At 40.1% G+C, this 25,161-nt stretch overlaps 1 protein-coding gene across 5 annotated transcripts in view; it reads left to right on the top strand.

Annotated features, from left to right (window-relative positions):
- Positions 1 to 25,161, top strand: part of OSBPL8 (oxysterol binding protein like 8) — a 95,362-nt gene that overhangs the window by 21,770 nt on the left and 48,431 nt on the right. The window contains exons 2-5 of one of the 5 annotated variants that reach the window (XM_064449863.1): positions 2,405 to 2,488; positions 8,641 to 8,739; positions 14,652 to 14,688; positions 19,613 to 19,750. In XM_064449863.1, the coding sequence (XP_064305933.1) occupies positions 8,698 to 8,739; positions 14,652 to 14,688; positions 19,613 to 19,750 (217 nt within the window). In that variant the 5' untranslated portion in view covers positions 2,405 to 2,488; positions 8,641 to 8,697. Of the gene's footprint in view, positions 1 to 2,404; positions 2,489 to 8,640; positions 8,740 to 14,651; positions 14,689 to 19,612; positions 19,751 to 25,161 lie in introns of those variants that run through there. The other 4 variants (XM_064449853.1, XM_064449879.1, XM_064449888.1 and 1 more) reach the window with 4 other exon arrangements.

Below are 25,161 nucleotides of genomic sequence, written 5' to 3'. Positions count from 1 at the left end.
AAATAATTTGCAACAGTGGGTGTCCCTCTGACAGAAGAGGGTTCAGGAGCACCGGCGCAGACCAGCCTGTGGGCCAGTCAGAAAGGTGTCAGCTGCATTGGGGAAGGCAGAGGTGAGAACCAGGTGTGGAGGACTAGTAGTCTTCTTGACCACTTGCAGCTGTGTCTAGAGGAGCGTGTCACACTGCAAGTTCTGCGGCTGCGGAGGTGAGAAACCACAGGGAGTATGAGCTGGCCTCTCATCACAGTGCAGAACAACTTTTTTTTTTACTCTGAGATATTAATAGGAGTATCTAGGCTTCTAAAGCAAACCTCTAGATGAACATGGGTTGACTAGATAGATGGGGGCAGGGAGTGGGAAGCTATTAGTAGTACCTTTACAGTTGTAAAAGAAAATTTCTAATGCTGCTAGAAGAAAGGCAGGATTCCCTGACTTAAAATTGCTACATTCGTCATGTTGCTTTCTTAAAGCTTCTTTAGTTTGTCATCTTTGGACAGGAAAAACACAAGACGCAAATAGCAAATGTGCCTTTGTGTCTGGGGTGGAGTTGTGAAATAAAAACATGGTTTGCAATGTGTCTAACCATTTAGTCTGCATCTGTTTTGCTTTTTTTTTTTTTGACGCTGTTGTTGCCCAATTTAACCTTGTTTAGACAATGCTAGTATTCGTACAAGTGTATCTGCTGTAAGGTTGGTTTGGCATCCACTTGGTTATTTTTCTGGTTGGTACTGCAGCATCTTGAAATGTAAAAATAAAATGCTAGATTTGCGTAGGTAAGGTTTGATTGAATCTTCTTTTCCTACACCATCACAACAAAGCAGAACAAATCTTTAATATTTTATGAAGCTTCATAGGTGTTCTCTGGTTCAAGCTTAATAAATGCAAAGAGTTTAATGCTTCTCTTGTTCTTATCCTCAAAAGTTAGACTGAGCCCTAGATAAAACTGGCCTGTAGAGGCAAAGTGGATAATGGTCTAGGTAACCAGATACGCTTATGTGAAGAAATAACCATTTTTAGTATTGAGACCTACAGCTCCTTTGGATTGTGGGAGCAGTCTTGCAAAATAATGCATTACAAAGACTGGGACAGGTTGGGGAGCTCTGAAGTGCATCTTAATGGTGAAAGGGCTCCAGAATACCTGGGACTTTGAGTTTTGAGAGGATGCTGGGTTTTAATACCTGGAGGTGGCTCTTACCACCCCTTCTGTACTCCTTCATTTTTATCGGGTTTACCTTTGGGGCACCTGTTTAAGGTAGTAATTTATATTAAAGTTGCAGTGGCTGTTCAGAAGTTTTCTATCCTTTTCTTGGCATTCACTGCCATCTATCACTCTCAAAAGATAGCTGAGGTATCTGAACTGTGCTTCTGCTTTCCAAGTTTTTTCTAGATGAGAGATGTTTTCAAGTCCTTGTTTTTAAGCACTTCAACTCCATTTGTGTGGGTGTTTTTTGCCTCCCCCCCCTCCCCCCCGACAACAGCAACACAGAAACAGAGGAAACATCTTTCTTTGCATGTGGACTGGTCGTTCAGGAAATGAGAAGGCAGGTGATGAAACTGAGGATGGAAGGAAATGTTTCATAAGGGTGTATTTGGTGACTGATAACATTAAGTTATCACAATGTACTTGGGGGATATGCATGAAGCAGTTGTTGAGTCTGCTGTGGTTATACCTGTAGCAGACCTTTGAGCATTCAAACATTGCAGTTCAGGGTTAATGCAACCATGCAGTTAGTTATCTACAACTTCCCCTGTATTATTACTGGTTTTGTCAAGCTCTCCTATTTGGCCTGACTTTACAGCAGAAGGAATTGAACCTAGAGATTTACTCAGCTCTCAAATGTCTCTTCTATAATGACAGAATAGATCACCTTCCTAGTTACTCCAAGGTCTTGTTCACGTGTGTAAGATGCTTAGTTTGAATGTTCAGAAAAAATTATAATTTATTTGTTTACCAGATCTTTTGCTGAATCTTTTGACCCTGTTGGCCCCACTCCATTTTTACCAATAACTCAGCTTCAGCTCCTGTTGTCTCAGAACTAGTCTCAGCATATGTGGGGTCCTTGGCATGCAGTGACATTGTGTCATGTGCAAGAAGCTGGCCTGAGAGACGACTTGTGGCCTCATACTACATCCAGGGGCTGTAGTTCCTCTGGTGCACTGGATTCAGACAGCCTTGAAAGTGAGACATGTACCTTTATTACCTTTTGTGCTATTGCTGCTCCCCCACTGCATGAAGTGCCTTCACCCTGTCATAGGACTGTTGAATGACACTTAGATTATTTGAGAGCCTTGGCTTGATCACCCTAGTTAGATTTAGGATATAGATTTCCTTTAATCTCTTAAAACTGATCCTATCCCCATGAGCTCTTTTTTTTTTAAACTTTTCTTTTTTTTTTTTTTTTAGCACTTGGATACCTTTCTCAAGTATTACTTTAAACTTCCTGATGGACCTTACTGAACTGAATGCACTGATAACCACACCTGAGAGGTGCGTACCTAGGGGTCACCTGGTGACCCTGATGGGCAGCAAGTTGAACATGAGCCAGCAACATGCCCTTGCCATGAAGGTGAATCGTATCCTTGGATGAATTAGACAAAGCATTGCCAGCAGGTTGAGGGTAATGATCCCTCCCCTCTACTCAACACTGGTGAGGCCACAACTTGAGTGCTGGGTCCAGTTCTGGGCTCCCCAGTACAAGAAAGATTTGGGCATACTGGAGAGAGTCCAGTGAATGGCCATGAAGACGATCAGGGGTCTGGATCATCTCTTATATGAGGGAAAGCTGGGGCTGTTCAGCCTGGAGAAGAGAAGGCTCGGGGCAGGGTCTCATCAATGTGGGAGGATTTAAAGGTGACAGAGCCAGGCTCTTCCCAGTGGTGCCCAGTGATGGGAAAAGAGGCAGTGGGCACATACTGAAACACAGGAGGTTCCTTCTCAACATCAGGAAACACTTTTTTAATGTAAGGGTGACCGAACACTGCGCAGGTTGCCCAGGGAGGTTGCGGAGTCTCCATCCTTGGAGATACTCAAAGGCTGCCTAGGTGCCCTAATGCAAAAGGGGGGTTGGACAAGGTAACTTCCAGAGGTTCCTCCTATTTCAGCCATTCTGTGATTCCCTGTGGAATAGTATTTCTCTGTTACTGTTGTGACTCTGCTTTCCAGCAAGGACCTAGGTGGATTTTTACCCTTCCTGATGCCAATGTAAACAACTAGGTTTCTTTTCACCTAGAGTGCCTTGCCCATGCTTGTTGCCACATTGATCTTTGAAGCCAATGAATTATGCCTGTGTCATCTTAAAGAAATTTACAATATACTCTTAAATTACCCAAGACGGGTATCGGATAAGTGCATTAACTTACTTTAGGCCTTAAAGAAAGAAGGCAGGCATCCAGCAGAGCTTAGCAGGTCAGTTAGAGCTGGGAGGTTAGAGCCATGGAGAATGTTTTGCCTTTGGAAAAGATCAGCGTGCAGTAGCTGTTTGCCCATGTACTCAGTGCAGCCCATTAGCAGGTCACAGGTGAGGCTATACCTTGCCTATGAGGTGGGGTGCTGGAGTGTAAGAGGTACTCTGACAATTATAAGATATCACAAAACAGTATCACGGTGCAAATGCCCTATCTAGTGACCGTAGGTGATAGTACTTAGGGAGAAAGGTAAAACCTGCCTATATAATGAAGTATGCAGGTGCTCAAGTAACTTGGTCCATCGATTAAACAGAAAATGTATTAGATTCAGGGGTCATCTCTACTACTTTCACTTTGTGGCTCCACCTTGGCTGAAATTCAGGAACTCGTGGCAGGGCAGTGAGGATACAGGGGGTAGCGTAGCAAGCGCCTGAGACATGAGATCAGGCAAAGACTCTTGATGAAATTCTCCAAATTTAGTGCAGTGTTTGAACAGAAGCTAATCTTCTGTGGGAGAAGGGGAAGAGGAGTCCTTTTGTGCAGTGAATTACAGTTTTAATGTTGGAAGCATACCTCCAATAGGGTATTACTGCCATGGACTCAGGTTTAAACTCTAGTATGCCTGGTACAAGTTACTTATTTGGTGAGGAGCCTGCCTTATGCTGGAGAAAAAAGGGCTTATCTTTCCTGATACCCCTTTATTAAGTTAAATGAACTTATTGCTGCGGTAAACACTGCCACAATAAAAATCTGGTTACCATACAGAATGTACAGAACACCACCAAATCCACTTTTCTATAAAGGTGTGAATAAAGATAGGCTGCCACAGAGACTTCTGACACAGCCACAGCATCTGCTGCTTTTGCTCTGTGACCTGTGCAACTATACCTCAGAGAATATCATGTAACATTATGGCATCGTAGAATCATTTAGGTTGGAAAGATTGAGTCCAGTTGTAAACCTAACAGTGCCAAGTCCACCACTAAACCATGTCTCTGAAGTTCCATGTCTTCTTAAATACCCCCAGGGATGGTGACTCCACCATCTTTCTGGGCAGCCAGTTCCAATGCCTGACCACTCTTTCAGTAAAGAAATTTTTCCTAATATCCAATCTAAACCTCCTCTGATGCAGCTTGAAGCAGTTTCCTCTCATCCTATCACTTGTTAATTGGGAGAAGAGACCAACACCCACCTCACTACAACCTCCTTTCAGGTAGTTGTAGAGAGTGATAAGGTCTCCCCTCAGCCTCCTCTTCTCCAGGCTAAACAACCCCAGTTCCCGCAACCTCTCCTCATAAGAGCTGCTCTCCAGACCCTTCACCAGCTTTGTTGCCCTTCTCTGGACACGCTCCAGCACCTCAATGTCCCTCTTGTAGTGAGGGGCCCAAAACTGAACACAATATTCAAGGTGCGGCCTCACCAGTGCCGAGTACAGTGTCATGATCACTTCCCTGCTCCTGCTGGCCACACTATTCCTGATACAAGCCCGGATGCTGTTGGCCTTCCTGGCCACCTGGGCACACCGCTGGCTCATGTTCAGCTGTCTGTCAACCACCACCCCCAGGTCCTTCTCTGCCGGGCAGCTCTCCAGCCGCTCTTCCCCAGGCCTGCAGCGTTGCATGGGGTTGTTGTGACCCTAATGCAGGACATGAAGCAAACTCTTACGGCCTTTGAGATTTTTTTTTTTTTTTAAATTGGAAGTTAGGAAGAGGTAGGAAGTCACGTAAGACATTTCAGTATACATATGTATAGATAGATAAAATTCTGTTCACACAGAGTAGTAGCTTTCCTTGAGCTTGCTTTCCTTTGCTTCTATCAGACCCAAGCAAGATTTTCCATAAGGTTCTTAAGGGGCAGCTAACTGAAAATCAGACTGTTACAAAAAGCAAACTACCAATGGCTGATGCAATTTGCTAAAATAAATTAAGATGAAATACAGGTGTTAACATGATAGGTTGTTGATCATATGATAAGTAGGATGCATCTCCCTTCTGCTTTAAATGTGCTCCTGAGGTGATCACCCTAGACGCTCTTCACCATTGGTGAGAAATACCTTATTTTGTGGCATGATTTGGCCAATTGGTACAGCTGCTATAAAATGAGCAATACCTTTCTAACTACCAGTTCATATCCTTTGTCTATAAAAGAAACACAGGTGATTAGCTGGGATGCCATCATATAATTCTTTACAAATAATTTCAGTTCATGTGTGCCTTTCTGAACATTAAGCTCTTCAGAATTGTGATTGTGAAACAGGAACATCTGTTAACTGAAGTCCCAAACAAACCAACCAGGCAGACAACTGAATTGCAAACACTTGTGAGTGTGGAGAGAGCAGAAAAGGCATGTCATAAATGTCTTCTAAAAGCTAAAAAGATGATTATTTAAATTTGGGGTTGTGTCTTCAAATCTAATGGTTGGGTTAGCTGAAGTGGAAAAGAGCCCACTTACTTGTAGAAGCACCCCTCATAATAACCTGGCTGTATTTACCAATAAATAAATTCCCCTTCCCTACGTTGATGGGGAAGTTGTTTCAAAGCCTTGGGGCTCGAATGGTTGGAAGCAGTCTGTAATTTTCAGAATAAATCTGTTCTCTAAGTACATATTGCCTTTTTGGCAATATCGTTTTGCTGAGAGAGTCCTTTTCCCTCCTTGGTGTTTATTTTGGCATATTTCAGAAGCAATATTGTTCACTTTCAGCCTTCATTTTGCCAAGAAAAATAAGCCAAGCTGGCTGTCTGCTCACAAGCCAAACAATGTGGGGGAAGGTAGTCCTTAACCATTTGTGCACCTCCTTTACTCTGCATGTCTGTTGAAACATGAGCAGGCAGAATTTTCTCTCTCCTTCCAGATAACTTCTCTTCAGTCTTTGGGACCCTGGTGGATGATGAGTTTCCTGGGGACCATGGACAACCATGGCTGCTAAGAATTAAACATTAGGGTACCTGTAAAATGGTAATACTCTCTGGAATGAGATAAGGCAGGGTGTAGCGGCTGTGGTCATGTGAATGAACAGAGGAGCAGAGTACACCAGAAGTGTTGACAATAACAATTATGAGTTAAAAAATGTCTGTTAAAAATAGAGGCGTGTTTAAAACTCTTTTAGGGTGAATGTTCCTGTGTCAGGAAAGATCTGTTTATTTGGATAACTGAGTATGGCTGCAAGTTTGCGTAACTAAAAAAGCTGACTAACTGCTTTAAATATCAGGGTATACCTCTGTTTGCAGCGCCACTCATTTTTTCATACTGTTTAAGAGAGTTTAGTGTTTCCATAAATTGAATACGTACGCAGCCTGGTGTTGCTGAATTGCCTGCTAATAACAGAACCTAACATGGGTGTGCGGGGAGAGATGACAAGGAGCAATCTCCAGGAGACGTTATCCAGTTCTGCATCCCCAGCATTGGTATGTTGCAGTACCTACCGTTCTGGGAAACAGAGCTTCTGGGGTGAATTCCTCTCTCTGTGGTAATGCCATCTTTCATTTTATTAATGCAAATTAATCACTTGTAATCATCACCCTTCAGATGTCTACTGTTTCTAACTTACATGAAAGCATCTAGCCGTATGCTTCCCAGTTACGTGCTGCCTCGGTAATTACTCAGGTACTTCAGTAAGATCCTCGTTAGTTTTTTGAACTGAGTCAGAAGTATAAACTTTGCAGTTTCTTTAGCACACACTCTTTTTGTTAAACGTTTTATTAACGCTTTCTTTTGTGTTTTAGCGGCATATGTGGTAACTTGCTATAGTGTGTTAATACTGTGTGTTCTTCCTAAAGGATTTTTAATTCTCATGTGCTTTACATAATATGAGAACACAAAATATGATAATAAAAACATGGAAAGAAGTTGAATAAATGATTGTTCTTTATAGTGAGATTTGTTTTCATGAGTGTGTATTTCCTGAGGCAGGCTTTGAACCACAAGACCTTGTGTTCTCTCCCGGTCCTCTCCTTGCCCTTTTCCTGTCCTCCTACACCCAGGACGCTCCTCAGGCTCCCTGGAGGAGCTGTGATGCCTCCTCCCACCTCCACCCTCCTCACCCGTGTCCTCAGTTAATCTGTTTCCGCTAAAGCTTGAGCTGAAGCTGCAGCTTGATGTATGCTAACACCATAGTTTAAAAAAGTCATTGTTTCCATGCTACCCCTGCTTTTGCACAAGTGTTGGTTCAGCAATCTGGCTTGTAACTCAGCTGCTTCCTGCCCACTCACCCCACCCAGGACAAAAACTAAAAAAAATGTCCTTGGGCTAATTCTCTGAATACTTGCTTTGGCTGGAGGGAAGGGCAGTGTGAGGGTGGAACTGAAGGGTTTTTTACCTGCAGGATGCTGGCTTTACTGTTTTGAACAGGCCAGTTTACAGCTGTACACTTGTATCTTTTGCTGATGGGAGCCTTGGAGAGAGAAGCAGAGCAATGGGCTGTAGATGGGCATCTCTGCAGGCATCCCATCCTGTTCTGCTTCCATCCTCATATCTATGAAATGAACGAATGGTTAAGGCATGTTTTTTTCCACCAAGTTTTGCTTGATTCCAGACCGTTTTCTTGTCTAACCTGTGACTTCAAATGTGGTGTGAATACTAAGGTTTATTGTAGTTTTCATTCTTTAGGAAAAAAAGTAAATAGGAAATGTCTAGAGAACGAGGCATTGCTTTCTGGCTGTGTGTGGTGATTGCCAGCTGAGTGCCCGCTCTGCCACAGGGGGTGCTGGCTTGCACAAATGATGTAATTTCTGTGTTTCTGTTCCACAAAGCAAAACGTGGCTGTTTCTGAAGAGTTATGCTGAGTATAAACTCTGACTGCTCCAGAATAGCTTTTACATACACAAACAGGTCGTGTTCACGTGCCTGCAGGGCAGGAGTGGTGTGCTGCTGGGGACTCTGGGATGGGGAAATATGGGGCAAAACCTGTGGTTTGTTGTTTGTTTTGTTTTGTTTTGTTTTTTCTTCTTTTGCTTGTTTTCTTCCAGCATCCTTATTTGATGTAAGCATGGTTAAAAGTAAGCACTTGCTTCTGTGAATGGGTTTTGTTTTGGCTGTTTTATTTGAAACTGTGCTCTCCCTTTGTTCCTAAAAAGTTCATTTTTATGGGTAATGTGCATGTTTTGCAAGGAACCATAATATACACAAGTTTGTAATAGGATACTATTTACCCTCTTAAAACATAGAGGAGAGAGTCGGTGGGTCTGACAGGCTTCAGCCATTGGAATTAAATTGTTGCATTTTTCTTTCACCCTCCAGGATCTCGAGTAGCAGGATGGAAGAACTCTAATAGAACAGACAACACGCCCTTTCAGCATGGAGACCGTTCCAGTTGACGGGGAACTTGATAGAAATTCAGTGAGTAACTTAAATATGGTTTCAGGTAATCATATGAATGTGAAGATGCTTTAGCAGGGAGAGAATTGAACGCCTTGAATCTGTTCTGGTTTGAATTGATACTTTTCTGGTGAATGCATTTGGAATATCATGTTGTATCACCCATTATTTGCTAGATTGTTGTGGCAAGAGGGCTGGATGTCAAGAAACATTCAGTTCTTGGATTTGATCCTTGATGTCTCTGAGTCCTGAAAGAAAAAGGTATTCCTCTCAGTCTTACTAATTGGCCCTTTAGTAGTTAGTCACTCTGGACAAAAAAAAAAGACTAATGTATTTCTTGGTGGAATGAGGAGCAGAAAAGGTAGGACAAGTGATAATTATATGTTATGAGAGTTATTTCAGGTGCAAGAGTTAATAATCTGTGCCAATTATAAAATTTCTGAAGTGAAAATACCAGCTTTTCCTTTCTAAGCACAATTGAAAAACAGGAAAGGCTAGTGAGTACTATGACACTTAATCATCGTCATAATGTTGACATTATCTAAGAATTCATTTTTTCCACAGGCTTATATGGAAACACCCTAGTGGCTGAAGCAGGAAATGTTTTTAGTTTCCAAAGCTGCTTTCTGGTACAAAGCACTGCCTCCCTAAGGCAAAATAGGATACTTTTTCTGCGACTGAGGGTGAAGCTCAAGTTTAACACCTCATTAGTGACCAACTTGATTTGTGATGGTTCAACTACTACATGGAGCTATTGATTTGATCAAGTGTCTTATTACTGCTTTTATCTTAAGTGATTAATTTGGAGACAAGTTGGTTTGCAGTGCATTAAGAAAATCCTTGGGTTTTTTCATTGATTTATTGCAGGGCCAATGCATCTACATCTCAGGCGCAACATACTATATCATCTGTCGACTGTGTAATAGGATATATTTTTTTAAAAATCCTGTCAATTCAGTTGCTGGGCTCCTTGTTTCCTAAAATAATAATAATAATAAAAAAAACCAGTTTATGATAAACTTGAAAGTAACTTGAAATGTGCTAGTTTTCTTTTTGTGACATGCCTTCACAATAGCATAATTTTAAGAAGCTATCTTGAAATGAGGCTCTATATGTTTTACCAAGTCTGCTTCAGCAGAATTCTGATTGTAAGGATAGATTTGCTTTTCATCCTATGTGATTAGGTATCTGAAGTGTCATCTAAGAAAAAAATTTTTTTAGCTGATAGTATACTGTGATTGACTACTCCAAGCATTTCTTCCCAAAATATCATTTAGTGGGGTAATTGTCTATCTTAATTTATTTTAGTTACTGTAATTTTAGTTACAGTGTGAAGTTTTGTGTGTTGCACTACAGCTGTTAGAAACATTTCTGAAAGCTTATCTGGGATTCTGATATACTTGGTCTGTACATCATAATAAAAATTTGAAACTGACATATTAAAAAAACAAAAAAGCATATATTTTAAGAGAGATTGGACCCAGTAATTCTGAAGACCTTGAGTGTGTACAAATCCTGACAATTCCTAGAATTTTAAATTTTTTGAAGGGTCATGTTTGAGATTGCAGCTAAAAGTCTGTAAAACTGAACAATCTGAATTTTATTTTTTAAGTTCCATTTCTCTGATTAAAATTCATTAAATGCATGAGTTTCAAATATGCATGAAGAACACTGATCAACATTTTGCTACATGGTTTAAGTCATTTGGGGGGTTTCTAAGAGGTACTTGAAAAAGTCGTTTTCAGAGGTGTCAGCTTTCTAATGTATTTTTGGCTTGTGTGTAAAAGAAAAACAGAGGAGGTGATCACAGAGCTTAATGATGGACTCATAGAATAATTAAGGTTGGAAAAGAACTCTAGGATTATCAAGTCCAACCGTCACCCCAACACCACCATGCCTCCTAAATCATGTCCTGAAGTGCCACGTCTACACGTCTTTTAAATACCCCCAGGGATGGTGACTCCACCATCTTTCTGGGCAGCTGGTTCCAATGCCTGACCACTCTTTCGTTAAAGAAATTTTTCCCAATATCCAATCTAAACCTCCCCTGATGCAGCTTGAGGCCATTTCCTCTCATCCTACTACTAGTGACCTGGGAGAAGAGACCAACACCCACCTCACTACAACCTCCTTTCAGGTAGTTGTAGAGAGCGATAAGGTCTCCCCTCAGCCTCCTCTTCTCCAGACTGAACAACCCCAGTTCCCTCAGCTGCTCCTCATAAGAGCTGCTCTCCAAACCCTTCACCAGCTTCATTGCCCTTCTCTGGACACGCTCCAGCACCTCAGTGTCTGAGGGGCCCAAAACTGAACACAGTATTCAAGGTGCGGCCTCACCAGTTCCAAGTACAGGGGGATGATCGTATGTGGGCTTTTCTTTCCAGAACCAGTCTAGGGAGAAAAGCCTTGCATGAAATGCTTTTCCTGTCTAATAACCAGGTTTATGGACACAGTACCTGAACACGAATTTTATGAATGCCTAGCAAACTATTTTTGTAGTCTGGCACCATTAAAGCAGTGCAAAATACTAGACACTTTGGTTTGACTTCTTGTCTCAGAACAGCTTTTGCCTATTTTTCTATAAAATAATAATTAAACAAACCTCATTTGCCCAGAACTCAAAATATTGCATGGAAATGTTTCATGTAAACCATTCTTTTTCTGAATTATTTTTTAAGAAAACTGTCTAGTTGGCTCTGATTTTTACCAAAACTTGTCTTTGATATAATTTTTACAGTTAATCCTTGCTATTTAAATACATCAGCAGACATAAAAGTACCTTTTTTTCCTTAAAGCATAGAATAGAGGTCCGTTTTACTGATCAGCTTTGTAGGCTGGGTTAGTGGTCCTGAATTTAAATGTAACATGATTAATCTTGGTGATTTACAAATATTAGAGACTGTTTTCAGGAGAAGTCTGTCTTCTGCAGGGTGAGAACTCTAACTTGGCTTTAAAACATGCATTTAAACCCTATTAAGACTTTAGGTGTAGGTTAGAGTGTAAATCTAGTAAGTATTTTTAACAAACTTACCTTCTGTAGCGTGAGATGCAGATTTGCTAGTGTGATGTATGTTTTTGCTTTTACCCTAGTCTTCAACAGGAAAAGGATTTTGTTTTGTAGGACAAGTTGGCAGATACAATTTTAGGTTTAATAGCAGTTGTTACAAGCTTTATTGCTGAGGAATGAATGTCTAAAAATAGCACTTTTCTGAAGTACAGAGCTGTTTTTATATGAAAACAGAATTATGGCTGCTGTCTTGTGTGATGGTTTATATTGCTGGTTTTATTCCTTAGTCTTAACCTAAAACTTTACTAGGAGGAGGGCTAGGTTTTGCATGTTTTGGTAGCAACATTTTAACTAAATGTGCCTCAGCAGAAGCTAAATCAATCATGTAGCATTGAGAATCTCCCTTGTCAAAGGACTTATTCTGTAATCTGTGATCAAAGTCATCAATTAAATAAATGTGAAAATAAGGGTAGGCTGTGTATCTGGAAATAAGTGTATGTTTCTCTGAATTTCTTATATTTGGTATAAAAATTGTGGGAGATGATGGACAGAAATGCCCTGAGCGCATTCTTTTCAGAAAAAAATATTCAAGTAGTAAAACTGTCATGTTCTCTTCCCTTAGGGTTTTGGATCCCCAATCTGCAGTGATATGAATTGCAGATGAAAGAGGTGCAATAGGCTATTGGAACATGAAGAGGTCTTTTTGGCCAAAATAGTCTCATTTCAGCATCTTAACATCTTGCATCAATACTAGAAATATAGAGTCTGCAGGTTTTTGGAAAATACACAGGCCCAAATAGTGCTAGTGAAGAGAGGGGGTTGACCAGCAACAGGGGCAGTTTGGTGTGTAAACAGAATGTCTGTTGGAGAACATCAGGGACAGAGTTAGGCAGGCTTGTGTTTCAGCCTCTGGCATAGGAGCTGTTTGTACCAGTTCATAGGATTAACCATGCAGTGCTAAAATATTTACATAAAAAGCCCCTGCATCGTCTCAGGTGACTGGCGCCTTGCTCTGTGGTGTCATGTTGTATCTTGGTCAAGGCTGCTTGAGAGGCAGGCAGGGAGACAGGACCTGCTGTGGTGCTTTTTCACTCTTTCTTCAATGCGTAAGTAGGCACTGCGAGTGAACATGCTGTCTGAGTCTTAGGAACGTCCGATCCTATGTGTCTGTTAATGATTTACTTCTCCAGTTCTCATCTCTTGCTTTCCAACTTTTAGTGTGAAATAAAGCAGACCAGTGCTGAATAGTGGTGCTCCCAGTCCTTCAGTCAGTTGCTGGATCTCTGTACAGTTACTGCAGACTCCTCTATCTTGCTCTCTTATCAGTCACTATTCTTTTGAATCTAAACCACCATAGGGTAATATAGTTCCAGTCCGAACATGAATTGTTTCCTGCTCTGCAGTATGTTGCCTGTACCTTAAAAAGAAACACTTTGCCTTGAAAACTGTTGAATTCTTGAGTGCACGTCATGTACTGGTACCTAAACCTATCTGGTAAGTTCATGGGTTCCTTTAGCAGTATTTCACTCTTTAACCTAAATTTAGTCTTTGACAGGGATGGAAGGTTGTTTACCAAATGCACTTACAATTTACTTCAGCCTCTCTTGTTTAATCAAGCCTATTCAGAAAGTGCAAAATAATGAAAGGAGGGTTCCCTCAACTTCCCAGTGACGTGTACTGCAATTGCTGTATTCTCATTGCAGTACTTTACATTTGCACATTGCGATGTCAGTTTAACACCACTAGGCAGCCATGAGGAATACAAATCTGTGTTTTGAGATCAGGAGTGTAAGAACAGACTCCCGCTTGCTAAGGTTTTTATTTTTCTTTTTTTACGTCTCTTGGTGTTTAGTCCTGATAACAGAGGCGAGACTAGATCCTCTTTAAAGCAGGGGAAGGATTTCTCTCCTTATGGTGCAGAAGTTTTTTTTGTTTGGGATATAGAAGATACAGCATGCTTAGATTGATTTTATTTTTAAGTGGGAAACGTTCATGCTGATCAGTATGCTTGTTTTTTCCTCCTTTCTGTTATTCATGGGTTTCAGAGGTAGTAAAACCTTTAAGACATAGGTGGAACTTACCTTACATCTGTATACAGCTGAGCACAGTGGGATCTTAGCCCTGATTGTGGCTTTGGGTACAAAAGATTTATAAAAGATTTCAGATCAAATGGTAGAAAGGAGTACAGACTATTACTATATAATTACTCTCCTGTAGTGCAGATATTTGATGCATTCAGTGGGACAGAGATAACTTTTTATACAACTTGATTCTTTGGAAATACTTGGATATAAAAGGTCCTCTTAAATTTAAAGCTGCACTGCCTGTCTGGTATCCTAAGCCATTTAAAAGTTTGTCGATGAACTGAATCTGTGGCTTCCAAGTTCATGTTTATGTGCAAAAGCAGTTAGGCTTGGATCTGGCGGTAGTGGGTGCTTCCACATTACTGATGGCTTTAAAAGTTTTTGTCTTTCCGAAACACTTGTCTGAAAGTGGAGCTGTTTTAGAAACAAATTTTGTGTTATTTCAGCTTTCTTAGAGCTTTAGTCTTCTGAAAACATTCCGGCTAAAAATCTCTCAAAATATATTGCATATCAAGTCATAGGAGCACTAAATTGCTGATGGAGAGGTTCCACTCAGAATTAGCAGTTGGGGCAGTTGCTGTTTACTAACCATATATGATGATGGCTTCTATTAATGGCTTCTCTCTAGGCATGTTTGTCAGTTTTTTTTGCTTCAACCTTTCTGAACTGCTAAGTCTCTTGAGGTCTTGCCTTTGGTATTGAGGTGCATGTTGTATTTTAGTTATGAACTAACACTGTTTTCATTGTCCTTCTTTCCCGCTGCTGCTGCTTTTGTGCACTTGCTTCTTCCTGGCCTGGATTTTTTTGTTTGCTGTTCTTCGTTCTCCAATTGTATGTGTGCACAGCCTCATGGTGATAACAGAGACTCTCATGGACCATCAAGTAAGTGACTCCCCTCTCCTACAGTATGTTTGCACATATGTTAATAATAGTATTCAGCCCAACAGCCTATATGCAAAACTAGGTTTTCTTCTGTATTGTAATTGAGAAGCTGAACTACAATGAAAATTTACTGTTGGAAAAGATTCTACCTGGCATACTACTAATCTAAATGTTTCTCTACATTAACTTTTATTTTTTTAGTGGGAAAAGTTTATTCTTCGCCTTCCCTAGTCATGGCTAGAAAAAAAGTAAATCTTTTAAATTACTTACCTGGAAGAGAAAAAGATCGAAATCAGTCTGAAATGAAACTTTCAAATGTTGTTGTAGTGTAGACAATAAAGACTTGGAAATAATGGTTCAGAAACAGTTTAATTTTTGAGGTTGTCTGTTCATAGTGCTATACGGTTCACTTAATTTCAGTAAATTTACATCTTCAGGAATCAACAGGTGTATATACTGCAGTTCTCAAGTAAGGATTGGATCTGGTGTGGCAATAAGGAAAATTTAAGTGTGCGTGTATGTATGCGTGCACACAGCCAAAGGCTTATTAATGGCATTGGTTCATGGGCCTAATGCCCATGATTTATTGGGAGAATAATTTCGCCTGGGATTTGGAACGTGCATATGTGGGGAAGGGAAAGATGCAGGCACAAATTCTTTCTTTTTGTTGAGAAATCTATGCAGGAGCCATGGTCTCAGCTGATATCACTTATTATAGACATTCAGAAATAATGTGGAATTTAATTATAATAAACCTTTTCCTATATCTGATGTCCTTGTGCTATTTTCAAGAGTGTAGGCACTATCACATGCACATTATAGAAACAGAAGAACTGGGAATCTACCACTTCAGGGTGTTTTTTTTTTCTTTTCATTGCTTTATCTGATGAAATAAATTGGCTGTGAAGACCCCAATTTGTGTTTCTTCTGATGCGTGAATCTTACTGGCAAACTATGTATATATAGTAATCTGATGGCCAGTGTGAACAAAGTATGGATTATCAACTCTAATAGTTCTATTAGTATTGAAATGTGCCCTCCAAAGAGTTCCGCGGAGGCTTTGATATTTACTAAGTGATGTTTCTTCTCTAAAATAACCCTCTGCTGATCTTCAAGGAGATAGGTGGTATGGGTTTAAACTCACCCAGGTAAAGGGGGGGATGAATGGAGATTTTTCTCTTGGATGAGTGCTCTGAAGCCTGAGTGAACATCTGAAAATTAGTCACCACTTTGAGGCCTTTGAGTAGAAAGAATGGTTGGCAATGCTAATGTATGTCTTGTTGGAGATGTTGAGCATATGCCTACCCAATCCATCTTTAAAGTTGCGGAGATAGCATGTGAAACCTAAGAAGAATTAGAATCCTGGAATTGTTTGGGTTGGAAGGGACCTTCAAAGATCATTTAGTCCAACCTTCCTGCAGTGCAGAGGGACATCTTCTATTAGATCAGGTTGCTCAAAGCCCTGTCCAGCCTAACATTGAAAGCTTCCAGAGATGGGGCATCCACAACTTCTTTGGGCAACCTGTTCCAGTGTCTCACCACCCTCATTGTAAAAAATTTCTTTCGTATGTCCAATCTAAATCTACTTTCAGTTTAAAATTGTTGCCCCTTGTCCTGTTACTACAGGCCTCGGTAAAAAGTCTTTCTCCATCTTTTTTATAAGCCCCCTTGATACACTGAAAGGCTGCAATACGGTATCCCTGGAGCCTTCTTTCCTCCAGGCTGAACGACCCCAGCTCTCTCACCTTTCTTCAAAGGGGAGGTGCTCCAGCTATCTGATCATTTCTGTAGGTGAGGCATTCCCCAGGAACATTTTAAAAAAATTTGTATTTTTGTCACCAAAACTCACTAGAAAGCGTGAGTGCTTTGAAGATCAGTCAGAAACTGAGTGTGGTTTTTGAGGTACGCTGTGGATACGTGGGGCACATGAGTCCAAAACTGTAAATTTCAGTTAAGTATTTTGGGCAAATTAAAAAAAAAATCTTTGACTAGGAACATCGTTTATTCATTCATGCTAATTTTTATTTCATAAGGAGCAAGGTCCCTAGAAAAAATGATTATTGCTCTCTTTCAGTGTCACTGTTGGTTTTATTCTGTGAATGTAATGAAATTCCAAGATAAAATAATTCTGTGCTTCAGGTGAGTTCAAAATTAGCTATAGGACCATCAAACATTGTCAGTAAATGGATGACTTAACTATGTGCCATACATTTTTATAGTGTTTCTAAAATCAATCCATCAGAAGCTATAAACAGCAGCCAAGGAGCCTCTACAAATTGCTGAGTTATCTATTAGTACGTACTAATTAGAGCTGCTTTCTTAAAAAGGTCTGCTTCTGAGTGCTAGGTGTTTGATTTAATGGCATCTTGAAAACTCAGGTTTGTTACTAGCATAACTTTTCCCCTCCCCTCTCTTTTCTAAGTACTTTTTCCGTTGCACTGTAATAGCTTTCTTTGTTTCCAGCTCTGTCTTTTAAGGACCCAGAGCCCCTGCCCTAAGATGCTTAAGGCATATCTTTATAGAGCTTGTTAACTGCCTGAAGGTCCTGCTGATTTTACAGCTGTGATTACACAGGCACTTGTAAAATTCAGGTCATTAGTCGGTCTTTTAGAGAAAAAGGATGAAGGCCTCTTAGTATTCTTATTTACTATCCCCTGCTCAAAGCAACAGGTATGTTCTGCCTTGCCTTGTCTTCTCCCTCACCCCAAAGCAGATGTCTGAACATCAGGATGCAGCATTTTGAAGGAGGGGGTCAACTTCTTAGTGGTTGCTACAGTGTGGATAGCCATTTATGTTCTTAACTGATTTATTTCCATTTGTTTAGTACTTTTATGATGCTTTGTATAAAAAGGAGATTTTAGAACTCTCCTCTAATCATCCTTCAGCTTTATAGACTGAATTTCTCAACAGCCCACTTGATTTAAGAAGTTCATCTTGAATCCATAGGCATGCAAAGTGCTTACCACAAGATACTCTGTGAGGTGATACATAAACTGTGCTTTGTTAGGAAAGGAGCCTTTTGACTCTGCTAACAGTCTTTGCAGGACCCAAATTGAGTCTGCAGACTAACGAAGGAGCATTAACTTAATAGTGACCGTGGAGCTTGTAACCCTGTGGGTGTTACTGAGTTACAATGCTGAATTCAGTTCATGCTTCGGTAAAACTTGCGTGCAGAGCTTGCTTGCACTTCAAATTACTGGCCAGTACTGCTTGAGAAATGATTGCATCTCAAAAGCTTAAAAAAAACCATAGGAATTTCCAAAGATTAAAGGTTAAAAAAAGAGATAGTGGTGCTGCACACTGCCCGTTCAGAAACAAGCATTCTGCACAGGTCACTTGAGGAAGGGTTGTTAGTGCAATTCCCGCTGCAGAGCGGGTCTCCGGCAGGGCTGGCAGTGCGGCAGTCAATGTTCCCACCCATGGAGTTGCCACTTCCACTGGCAGAGCTGGAGCGCTGCCCACGGTGGGGGGCTGACCAGGGGCACCTGCAGGAGGGGCTGTGAAATCCCATTCCTATGGAGCTAAATGGCTGGTGGCTCTTTGAGAGCAGCTTTCAGCCAGTTGATTGAAAGTTGGTGCTACTTCAGTGCACCTCAGACATTTTTAGAACAAATGAGTATAACTCATTCCCCTTGAAGGGACCTGCTTTGTGTGAGCCTGCAAAGCAGCTGTTCTCTGGCTCCCCTTTTATTTTTCAGTTCAGATACTGGACCTTTTGTGGTGCAGTCCCTTCCCAAGACTTCAGCAATCCCCCCACTCCTTGCCTTTCCCCTATTTGTAGCTCCATGAAAATAAAAAGCTAGTTTGGTAGTACTACAAGAAGAGCAAAGTCGGTCACTACTTTGAAGTATTGGCCTTCTGGCACTGCTAGACTTGAACTCTGAACTGGTAAAATGAGCTCTTTACCTCCCTTGTCTATCTCCTCATGTATTTTTCCTGAGCACCAGTCTGCATAGGGTATAGTTTGTCTGGAGCAGAGCTTTAGAGGGCTTATCTGATGTAGAAAAATAGTGCAGGTTAGTATCCTGGCATCCTTGCATTGTAGCTATGAGGAGGGCCTCTGTGCTTTGCAGATTCCATCCAGAAAGTGGAACTTGTTCATTTAGACTAGATCTTGTGCTGAACTTTTAAAACTGTTTGAGGAAAGCTTGGGAACTCTTAAAATGAGCTGCATTGTAAGTTCCAATCTCTTAGGCAGGCTCTTCTTCAGTATGCATCTTTTGTTTACCCCTCACATCTCTTTTTGTCAGTATATCTGCTCCCACAAGAGAGGTGTTACTGAGTCAGCCATTCTTCCACTACCAAAAAGGGTACAGTTTTGTTCTGTGCAGCTTAAGGAAATGTACAGACACCATAAACAGGATGGCTGGCCAGGCGATCTTACACAAAACTACAAGACATCAAACAAACCTTTCAGACTGATGAAGGTCAAGGAGAGTAACTATTCTGCTTTAAGCTCTCCCTTGGCAGAGTCTATACGTTATCTAAGATTTTTTTCTTGTGATGTACGTGAATATGTTCATGTTAGCTTTCTGGAATGGTGGCACAGCTTGATCCAGCAAGCTGTTTCCTGGGATGGTTGTGTTGTGGCTAGTTAAACTAAGAACCATCACAAAAGTGGCAAAGCAGGATTTCAGAAATTAAGTAACAGTTCAGTGCTGTATCTGTATTCTGTAGCAGCCTTTCCTACCTCTTCCTAGTTTTTGTTTTCATCTTCTGCCTTATGTCTTAGACCAGTCTGGTCAGCTGCTTTCTGCCATCCCCTCCAAAGCAAATCTCTTGTTTGAAATCCTCATTTCCTAAAATGAAAAATTTTGCAAGACAGCATTTGAATACCAGTTTCATAAATAGCAGTGAAGCTGTCAATAGAAATGTATGCCCAAGCACATAACATAACTGAATGAGCATCCATTTTGTATTTCAGCAGTGGTAACAAGCAGCGATGAATCACAGCTTTTAACTCCAGGAAAAATGAGCCAGCGCCAGGGGAAAGAAGGCTATTTTATTCCAACCAAAGAGTTACTCCAACCATCTCTCAGCCCAGGAACTGCCCACAGTCATGGTAAGACAAAGCTGTTTTTTACAGAGGTTTTAAAGAACTTAAATGCTGACATTAATTATCTGTTCCCAATGTTGGCTCACAAACACTGCCTTTTTACAATAAAGAGGTAAGGAAGAAAGCATATTGAAATACTGTATGTAATCCTTTGTATCCTTGTGTGTTAATCTGAAAGACAAGTAAGTGCATTATGTGGTGTACTAGTTCATCAAAGCATGTTATGATTTGTGAGAGAACAGTCCACCTGATAGTAAATTATTATCGGTGCATAATCCTGTATTCTATGGTCATGTTAATGTCTCACAATTTAAGTTGTGTCGTTACGCTGAAGTGTTATGATACACCACCTAAGCCTGCGACCTTTGTGTAAAGATCTTTTAACAATTACTTCTACTGAAAGATCCTTCTTTTTAGAAATGCAGGGGGAAAAAAAAAAGTCTCAGCACTACTTTTTGTCAGCTTTCAAACAGTCCCTCTGCCTTGCTAAATGTGTTGAAAACAAACTCTCAGTGGATCCATGTGAACTGATGGGATGCAAAGTAAAACTTGTCAGTAGACCTGATGTGTTGATAGTCTATTTAAAAAAAAAAAACCAAATCAAAACAACCCCAAAACAAGCCATAGTTGTTCTCCCTGCATTTATTTGCATTTGAAACTGCTTGTCTTGTCCTATTGCCTGGGATATCATTAGACATGTTTTGTTATGGTGTGTGGAGTCCTTTAATGAAAACTTCAGGCTTTTATTAATATTCTCTCGCCTTTTACTCTTGGCAGACAAGCTAGTCATCTATGCTTCCTTTAGTTCTTGTCAGGAGTAGTGTTTCTGAGATTTTTTTTATTTCTTTTTTTTTTTTTTTGCTATGAGCCTCCCATAGTTTGCTTTATCAAAGTAGTGATATTATTCTGTCAGAGTAATAAAGGTAGCTTCTCAGGTAACTTTGAATTACTTTCCTGTTTTTCCATTCAGTACCATTCAGATAAAATGAAAAACGCTTTGAAACCAAAGGTAGTTGTTACCATGTTCAATCTGGTAGTCTTTTCCTATATTTTAAGAATCAGTATGGTAGTATTTTTAGTGCTACCCACAGCTAGCTCTGATCTAGTTTCTAAAAGCTGCTGTTATCTCACTGGAACAGCACTTGATGTTCTCTGGCTTCCGTTGCACTTAGTCTGGAATTATTTTCTGTAGAATATACCTATATAACTTGTTTGGAGTTTTTATTATGTTTAAAGAAACTTTTGGTTGTTCACTCTATGTCCTGTGTTGTCTCTCTTACTAGACAAATGTTGTAGTTATATAAGTGTATTTGAATATTGTAGTAAAGTCTTCCTTTTAATGTTGCTATCCCCATTAATTTATAAAGGCAAACTGTTGTGCTTTTTTGAGGGCTTTCACTCCTAGGAAAGTCATTAAAACAGGCTTGAAAAGCACTAAGACTTGATTGTGCTACATCAAACTCCTTGCAGATATTAAGCCTCCTCTTCTGATCTCCCCCCCCCCCCCCCCCCGATTATTTCAGGGCTTATGTAGGTCATTTTAAGCTGGTTAAATGTATCTGTGCCTTTTTTAGCATCAGTTATCACTGACTTAGTCTTCCAGGTGTGCTAGTAGAAATGAGGCTGTAGTTTCATGAACTAATGAATTTGACTTGCAGCCGGTTTCAGAAGTGAAAAGGTAGGATGTGGGCTAGGCTTCAGCAATCTTTAATTATGAACTTCTAGCCTGTCTGCAACTTGGGAGGTGTAGGCTCGATTTTTATCGAGGTGGTTGACCCGCGTTTAGAAGTTGCGTGGTTTTACTGTGGTAGTTATTCCTACAGGGAAATGACAGTGCTGGTGAAAATGTGAACTTAATACATAGGGAAAAAGATAGGCTGTGCAAGCCTGAAAAATATGAAGTAGAACAGAGTCTGAAGTGATGGAGTACTTGAGATTGACTGTTGTAACTGAAATCCAATTAATAAAGATCTTTACAATATACCTGTAGTGTAGTATGATGAGAATATGCAGAAATATAGGAAATGTTTAGATATAGTATTTAAAGGCATTTACAATGAACTAAACGGAGATAACTTTAGTCATTGGCACATGAATGCATCCTTGGGAGATGGGTGACATAAACAATTCACAAATGTGCTAGGCACAGGATAAAAGAGAATCAAACCAGAAAAATGTATTATACAGTCTACAAAGAACTGATTAAATGTATATAAAGGGGAGCTGTGACATGGGTACTCAGCTTTTGCTGCTGTACAGTTGGATATTGTTGGATGCTATTTGGTCACCATTACCTAAGTTGTTTCCTGCTGCCTGAATAAAAGACCTTGTGTGGCAAAGCCAGTTTTGTATAGAGCTTGTAGTTAAAAATAAATGAACTGGAATTAAAAGAAACCTGTGAAGAGACAGTCTTGGAGCAACCAGCATTTTGGTGTTAGTGGGGAAACACCACCACATGTGCCAGATTCTTTGGCTGGCCAGCAGCAGTCCAGGGAGAAGCGTGCTCAGTGCCCATCACTTGAAAAATCTGCTGGAACAAGCTGAATTTGTGTCTTCTGCGTGTGTTTTAAGTAAGATCCTAATTATAAGTATTAGGAATATGATTAAAGGTAGATGACAACTTGAGTCTTAATACAAGGGAGTGGAGATAAGCATTTAACATCTCTTTGGACTGTTGGTTTTCTATTTGGAACCAAGGGAGAACGCTGTAATGTGTCATTGTGAAGTTGTAAGTGGTATGTATTTAATGATTTAAAATGCTCCTGTGTATAAATACTTGATTTTCATTTATGTGACCATAACTCTGGATTTCAGAAAGCTCCTATTTTCCTGTGCTTGATCTCTTAGTTTAAAAACATGACTTGTTCCTTCCTCTCTCCTTTCACTCTTGTGAGATGGAACTTAGTATGTCATCTGAGCCAGAGATGGGGGTCTTATTTTTGGAGTCCAGTATAGATCTGTTTTATGAATGTAGTGTATGGCTTGGTCTGGCAGCATTGTCTAGTGATTGTTCAGCAAAAGTCTATTTACACCATCATTGTTCTGCCTAATATTTGCAGGAAGAATTTGCACCTTCTTATTTTACATGTTTTTAAAATTCTTGAAGATGTGCTGTCCTTTATTCTGAGGCTGAAGACTAGGTTATCTTTTAGGCTACAGACTGGCTGTTAAAGGTGTGGAGGTCAGACTTGCTTGCATAGAAAGCTTCAGCAAGGGAGCTTCTCATCATTGTAACTCAGGAATTCTGTGTGAAAGTGGCCTTGAGCAGCTCCACACTGAGTTGATCTTGAAAACTTTTACTGATTTTCCTCACTGCTCATTCTTCATGTTTAAGAAAGCAGTTTCTAGACTCTAACTCAACAGCTCACTCAAATGGATTACTTTGCTTCCCAAATCAAGGTGGGAAATGATCAAACAAAGATTTGACAAGAATTTGCAAGATCAAGTTTTTTAAAGGAAATTTTGCTTTTTTTCCCCACATACAGTCTTTAATTCTAACTTTTGAGGTCTTTAATTATCCTTTCATAACATCTGCCAAGTTAGTCCTGTCTCTAACTTGTCGATGCTGCATATCGTATGTGAATGTTACCTTCTGGTATGTTGTATGTTCAGATCATTGGGGTTTTTTTTGCCTTACCTGCCAGGCAATGAAAGCTTCCTACTTGTCCATGCCTTGAACATACTAAATGATCATACTGTGGTTTATTCTAAATATTTTATATAAAATTGTCCGACTTGGCATAGGACCTAAATAATTCAGTAGCCTTTTAATGGAAACTTCAACAGGCCTGGGGAGGTATCTTTTGCTGTCAGGCTTTGCTTATGTTTGTGGGATGGTGTGTTTTTAGGCACTAGTGATGTACCATGGCCCTGCCAACTCACCAAGACCATATTTTTTTAAGTTCAGTGCATATAGATGTTAGGATTGCTAAAACATCTTTCAGTTGTAGCAGCTGACACATAGATTGAACAATGTTAATTTACCTCACTTTCTGTGTTTGCGTTCTATGGCTGCAAATGTTATTAACCATTAATGGGCAAACAACTAAACTTTTATCGAGCTTATTTAGGGGTTTTTACTTTTTTTAACCTACCATAAGTGTGACAGAAACGAATCATTGAGAAAACTATTTTATTATAGTTTAAAAAAGAAAAATATCAAGTCTGAGACTGCATTTTCAAAAGCTGTAGAGCAGAATTCTGCTTGCTGATGTAAGCTGTTTATGTTGTTACACAAATTATCCCTGGTAAATTGGATTCTTGTAAATCTTGTTAACTTAGACTTACATTGGAATACCGCTTTATTTGTTTGATAAAATGGATTAACATAGAAATAGTGATCACTTAAAATTTATGAAAAATTCAGAAGTCTCCTTGGAGACAGTTTTTAATATTTTCGAACTTACAAATATGCTGTTAAAAGTTACTTCAAACTTTTTATGAAAAGAGCATAGGTGCTTAAATAATAATAAGCTGTATTTGTGGTAAAGAGAGAAATCTAGCTAAGATAGTAATACTAAAAGTTCTGTAATAAGATGTTTGAAAAAGTCTGACTTTACTTTTTTCACCAGTACTCGTATTGTCTGTTTATGGCTTTATTTAATGAAAGTTTGTGCTGTTCTTTGTGTGCCTTTCAGCTGGAATAGAGTTCATTTTCCTCCTAGTAGCTGTTACAGTGCTGTGTTTTGGATTTAGGATGAGAATAAAGTTGGTAACACAGGGATGTTTTAGTTGTTGCTAAGCAGTGCTTACACTAGTCAAGGACTCTTTGAGCTCCCCGTGCTCTGCCAGATGCACAAGAAGCCGGGAGGGGGCACAGCCAGGACAGCTGACCCAAACTGGCCAAAGGGATATTCCACACCATGTGATGTCATGCTCAGTATATAAACTGGGGGGAAATGGCTGGGGGTGGGGGTGGGAACGACTGCTGCTCAGGGACGGGCTGGGCATTGGTAAGGAGGTGGTGAGCAATTGCATTGCGTGTCACTTACTTTGTATATCCTTTTATTACTATTATTACTACTACTATTACTACTGCTGCTACTTTCCCTTCTTTTTCTGTCCTGTTGAACTGTCTGTATCTCAACCCGTGAATTTTAATTTTTTTCCCCCCTTTTTTCCCCTGATTCTCTCCCCCATCCCACTGCAGGGGGTGGAGAGTGGTCAAAGGGCAGTGTGGGGTGTAGCTGCCTGCCAGGTTAAACCATGACAGTAACAAAACTATAATGATGAAATGCTTTTCTAGTTTTTTACTTGGTAGTAATTTATATACGTGTTTATTTGCTTGGGAGATAATCTCTGGATTTATTTTTTAAGAGTGTGAGGAGATGAAAATCTGTATGAAGAATGCAAATTCACTATATGCATTATAGAAAGACTTTGCCATTTTAAGTTTTTGTAGCTTTGTATGAAGACTT

Source organism: Phalacrocorax carbo, chromosome 1 (assembly GCF_963921805.1).
Source record: "Phalacrocorax carbo chromosome 1, bPhaCar2.1, whole genome shotgun sequence".
NCBI classification, from domain to species: domain Eukaryota; kingdom Metazoa; phylum Chordata; class Aves; order Suliformes; family Phalacrocoracidae; genus Phalacrocorax; species Phalacrocorax carbo.
Note: the sequence above shows the minus strand (reverse complement) of the source record. Positions and strands in the feature narration are given on the sequence as shown.